Source organism: Bombus impatiens, unplaced genomic scaffold (assembly GCF_000188095.3).
Source record: "Bombus impatiens unplaced genomic scaffold, BIMP_2.2 scf_0704, whole genome shotgun sequence".
NCBI lineage: Eukaryota > Metazoa > Arthropoda > Insecta > Hymenoptera > Apidae > Bombus > Bombus impatiens.
This window is the reverse complement of record NT_177123.1, coordinates 18,269-23,356: the sequence shown is the minus strand read 5'-3', so window position 1 is coordinate 23,356 and position 5,088 is coordinate 18,269. Positions and strand designations below refer to the sequence as shown.

At 34.4% G+C, this 5,088-nt stretch overlaps 1 protein-coding gene across 1 annotated transcript; it reads right to left on the bottom strand.

Moving 5' to 3' along the window:
• Window positions 1–1,286: 1,286 nt before the first annotated feature.
• On the bottom strand, window positions 1,287–2,621 carry LOC105681263. The gene is given in 2 exon segments (XM_024370266.2): window positions 1,287–1,539; window positions 1,541–2,621. Coding segments are annotated over 2 exon segments (1,095 nt in total). The 5' UTR covers window positions 2,569–2,621; the 3' UTR covers window positions 1,287–1,472.
• Between the last annotated feature and the right edge of the window lie 2,467 nt (window positions 2,622–5,088).

Below are 5,088 nucleotides of genomic sequence, written 5' to 3'. Positions count from 1 at the left end.
TAGTGATTTGAATTGTATAGAGTTTTAACAGTTGAGCAGATTACAGTTGCAATCTAAGGCGTGATCATATCCATTTCCAATTAACTTCAACCAAAAAAAAAAAAGAAATTATAACTATATAAATGAAATACAGATATGTAACAATTTATCTTGCGTATTTTACTTTTTAATTCTTGAAGAATATTTGTATCTTATCCAAATTTTTTACATTATTTTCTAAATTTAATCAGGACTCAAAGGTTTAAAAACAATATAATACAGAGAATATATTTTCATTAAAAACAGAATTTGTGTGTATTTCACTGTAACAAGGTTATGTTTATGAATAGAAAAATTCGGATATGGATGGTTCTACAGAAGTGGGAATTTCTTGCGGTCCTTATATTTCAATACTTTTAAAAATGTTAAATTGTATTATAATTGCACGTAATAGAAGGATAATAAATGTAATTTCATAAACAAATTACGAAGAACTGTCAATTTAATTTAATTATATCCAAAAATTACCCTTTTACACGTGAAATTCTCAATCCCCTGTTAAATAATATGATAAAGTTGTAAAAGAAGTAGCAACCTGAAGCAGCCTGATAAGAGTGTAATATAATATTTATGTTATATTCATGCTTGCGAGTTTGCTCCGGAGCGCCTGGTCGCGATTGCCGGGCCATCATCGAGCTAGTCAATGATGATGAAAAATTCTCAACGCGAGAATTGATTGTAATTTCAACAAATAAAGAAAAAAAAGAAAAGAAAATATTCATGCTTAAAAAATGCTTTACACTGTTTCGGTAAAGTTATGAAGTGTATAATTTATTTATTTTAATTTACAATAAAGAACGCAAGATTGATCATTAGATCGCTTATGTAAGGAATGAATGTTCGCTATTTTTAAATTTAACTGAGATAGCATGATTGTCCTATAAAATCTAAATAAATAAATAAAAAAAAAGTGCACGATTGCGAACAACTTTCTTCTTTAACTGTCTAAGAAATCTATCTATATCAGTAGAATAAATTCTGTTTAGAAAATACATATCATATAATTATACAATGACTCATTGAAATCTAGCTTTTACTTTTTGTTAATAGTATGGTAAGAAAATACGAAGTTCGAACGCTCGTAGCGATTGCCTGGGTTACGTCATCCTTTGTTCTAGGAAAAGATAGCGATGCTCAAGGGTGTAGCGGACTTCCGATGTCTTTCACAGCTGCGACGCCAAGCATTTTTTTTTTATTTATTTGTTAAAATTGATTGTAATTTTAACAAATAAATAAAAAAAAAGAATATCATGTAAAATTCGTGATAAAAAAAGGAAGAGCTGACCAATAGCTTAACCTGATTGTCCTTTTATATTTTTATATATTTTATATTTTTAGTCACAAAAGTGGTAAAGCACAATATTACAATGAAGCAGCGAAGTTACAAAGTATTAAAATATTTGTTTAAATCGCGGCCAAGACTAGTCTCGTGGTCAACGCACATTTTTCTCAACATGTCCCAATTCATCACATTTGGGACATCTTACTTGTCGCTTAGCTTAAACGTTCCGTTTTAGAAAACGGTGAAACGCGTTTGTTGACTGGATTATTGTTAGGTGTGGTAGGTAATGGTCGGTCACTTGCTGTTGGTCGAGAATCTGTCCTCCATCCCTTTTCTTCTTCTTGTAGGTATCTTTCAACGTCTACGGCTTTTTTTTCTATTGTGTACAACGAATCTAGTTTACCAGCTAACAGTATGCGTCCTATGTCGCGTCGAAGTCCTTTTAAATAAATTCGACTTACTTTCCTCATGGTGGCTTCAATCATTATTCGTCTTGTAATTGGTTGTAGATTTTCACTAATTATTGCATATATAAGTCTATTCAATATGCAGCGGAATCGGATATTGAAACTTTGAACAGATTCGTGGCGTCCCTGTTTCAAATCGCGTAATTGTTCTTCGTATTCGTCAGATGTTACATCAACTACTACGTTGGATCTCAAAGTGTTATATAAATCTTCATAATTTCCAATAGGTATGTGTCGAATACAGCGCGCGGCTTTACCGACTATCTTATCGATTTTTATGGCTTTCAATAACAAATCCTTTTGTGAACAACACATTCGCATAGCATGTACTTCTTTTATGAACTCTTCCACTCCAACATCATCGTCACCGTTTAAAGTTGGTATAAATCTTATTGCATCTTCCGCTGATAACATAATCTGGCGTTGTGGTTCGTTGTAGTATTGGTCTCCGCCATTGTTATCGCTTTTAGGATCAAATATCGTTTCGGGTGTGCTCGCTGCAGGTATACGATCCTTCTTTCTCGATTTCACGGTTTTCTTTGTGGTCTTCGTGACAGATTTAGAATTTTTGGACTTAATTATTTTTTTATTTGTAAGAACCAGCTTTATTTCGGCAACTGCTTGTTTTAGCAGTTTGATTTCTTTAGCGCGGCGTTCATTCTCTTCCCTTGCTTGTTGTGCTAATATTTGGATCTGTTCTTGAATTTCGGTGTGTTTCTGTATCGCTTGTAGTACTTGCCGTAGACTAATGTTGATATCTTTATATGATAAGTCATACATTTTTTTTCTTTTCTTATTTTTTTTTCCCCGAAAATTGCTACTTAGTCTGAGTTTTGGTTGGCAAAAGAATCAAGCTTTACCTTGATATCCGTAGAAATGGAACTTCCGTAGAATATCCGTTCAGATTGCGAGTATCAACTATTGCGAATATCAACTTCAGATTGCGAGTTTATCGTTGATGATGACACGTAATCCAAGTTAAGTCCGTTTCACGTAGGTAGAATGTCTTGTTTTCCTAACGAGCACTTATCACTATTGCTTAACTTGATATTTAATTTCACTTTTATATTTTGATATGCTTTTACTCACAAAAATGATTAAATGCAATATTACAATGAAGTAGCGAAGTTACAAAGTATCAGAACAGTTCAAGTCACGGCCAAGGCTCTATCCAAGACTAGTTTAGTGGTCGAATGCTCGTAGTTTTTATATGAGCGGAGCTTGAAAAAGTTGAGGGGCGAGGAGAGGACCACGAGTGCCCTACGTGATGGGGAGTTTGGTTTGGGCCATGTGTCCAAAGGCCAGGTTAAAATCTAACGGTTCATTGTCAGTAGCGTGGAATGGTATGGATTTACGTATAGTCGATGTCACACGGGCACTCGGTTCTTCTTTGTACAATTGTCAACGTGGAGGAGCGTCAAAGCAAAACCACGCAAATTCTGCATTTCCCATAATATACAAGACTGCTTTGAATTCGTTCGATCGATTCCTAACAATATCTATAAACAGTGAACTTAAGGCCCCATTCACAACTACATACACTAGATTGTAAGAAATATTTGTTGTATATGTATGTAGCGGCACATGAGTCATAGGACGATTCGAATCGAGAGTGACTTGTGTTATTGTTTTGCCTCGGAGTATTAACACCGTTTCGATGTATGAGATTAAATAGTAAACAAACTCCAGACAAAATAATATGGCCGCTACGTGCAATCATCAACCGGAATCGAATTCAAACTTCTCCTCTGATCAATATAAATAGGCGAGTATGCGCTCTAGAACATTCATTAACCAGTGTCATTATGGCGAGTAGCATTGAGCAAACGACGATTACAACGTAATATACTTTCTTTTTAAATATTTATTAAAATTACAATCACTTCTCGCGTTGAGAATTTTCATAGTTTTTCTGGCGTGGCGCAGTAACATGGCTAATTATTTATAAATAGTTATTACTTACTATAGATAAGTATAATGCGTAATATACTAACTCTGTATTTTGTACTTTTTTTTTATTTGGTAGACTATTTACAATCAATTCTCGTTGAGAATTATAAGTAAATTCTTTTGGCGTGGTACTGTAGAATTATAAGTAAATTCTTTTGGCGCAATTCTCGTTGAGAATTATAAGTAAATTCTTTTGGCGTGGTACTGTAACTTGGATTATAATAATTTATAATATGTTTGATTCTAGTTGGATCTAATGGTATTCTGTACTTAGAGCGATTTTTAATATATCTGACTATCACGAGTATTCACTCGTCTCGTCATTAAATAAATCAACACGTTTGACATCCGCTTCAGCTCATTTGAAAGCCATTTGCATAAATTGGAACCGCCGACCTTGCACAAATCGCTTGTTATTGTTTTAGTAGGGCCCACTTGTTAGAGTAGTCAGTAGAGAAAATGTCGTCCATGTATATTTATTCTAGATCCCACAAAGGACATAACCTAACAAACACGATGATGGTACCCCGCTGGGGGTAGCCACCCAATGTTATATTAGTATACCGCTATAATATTTTACCAAATGTCCTACTGGACAAATTGTAAAATTTGAATAAATAAAAAACAAAAAAAAATGTATATTTATTTCTCTAATACTTATAAATTATACCTATCTATAATAAGTATTAACTTATTGTAAATAAACAGCCATGTCACTGCGCCACACCAGGAAAATTACTGAAAATTCTCAACGCGAGAATTGATTGTAATTTCAACAAATAAATAAAAAAAAAAAATTTAATTCTCTAGAATTGCTGCTCTTAGAGGAAACATTGTTTTCGTCTGCAGTTAACTTTTTTATTACTTTATTGACTAAAAATGAACTACTATTAGTCCTATATGTAATTATATATGTATATGCATATGTCGGGTGTACATTAGAATTAGGGTTAGGGGCGTAAAGCGAATCTTCGTTTGGATTACACGTCGTCGTTATGCAATAGAGAAGACATTGGCTAGACAGAGACTAATGACAATGATCCTAGGTTCAATAACGAATCCGCGGACAACGGGACGGTAGTCGTACGCACTCGCAAAATCTAAGTCGGATTCTGTGTTAATATTCGCTGACCGTAAGGAGTCAATCCTTTTTTGTCGATGAGACCGCAAGAGAGAATGACTTTCCGTCCCGGTGATACCCCAGAGGAAAACTATAACGGGGTGTGTCTAAGGACACGAGATCATCGGATTCGTCGGGGACATCCTACGTTCGGAAAATAAGGGAAATTGACGTTGCTGCTAATTGGCCAATCTCCATATCGGTAGTTAGAAAAGGATGCTAGCTGCCCT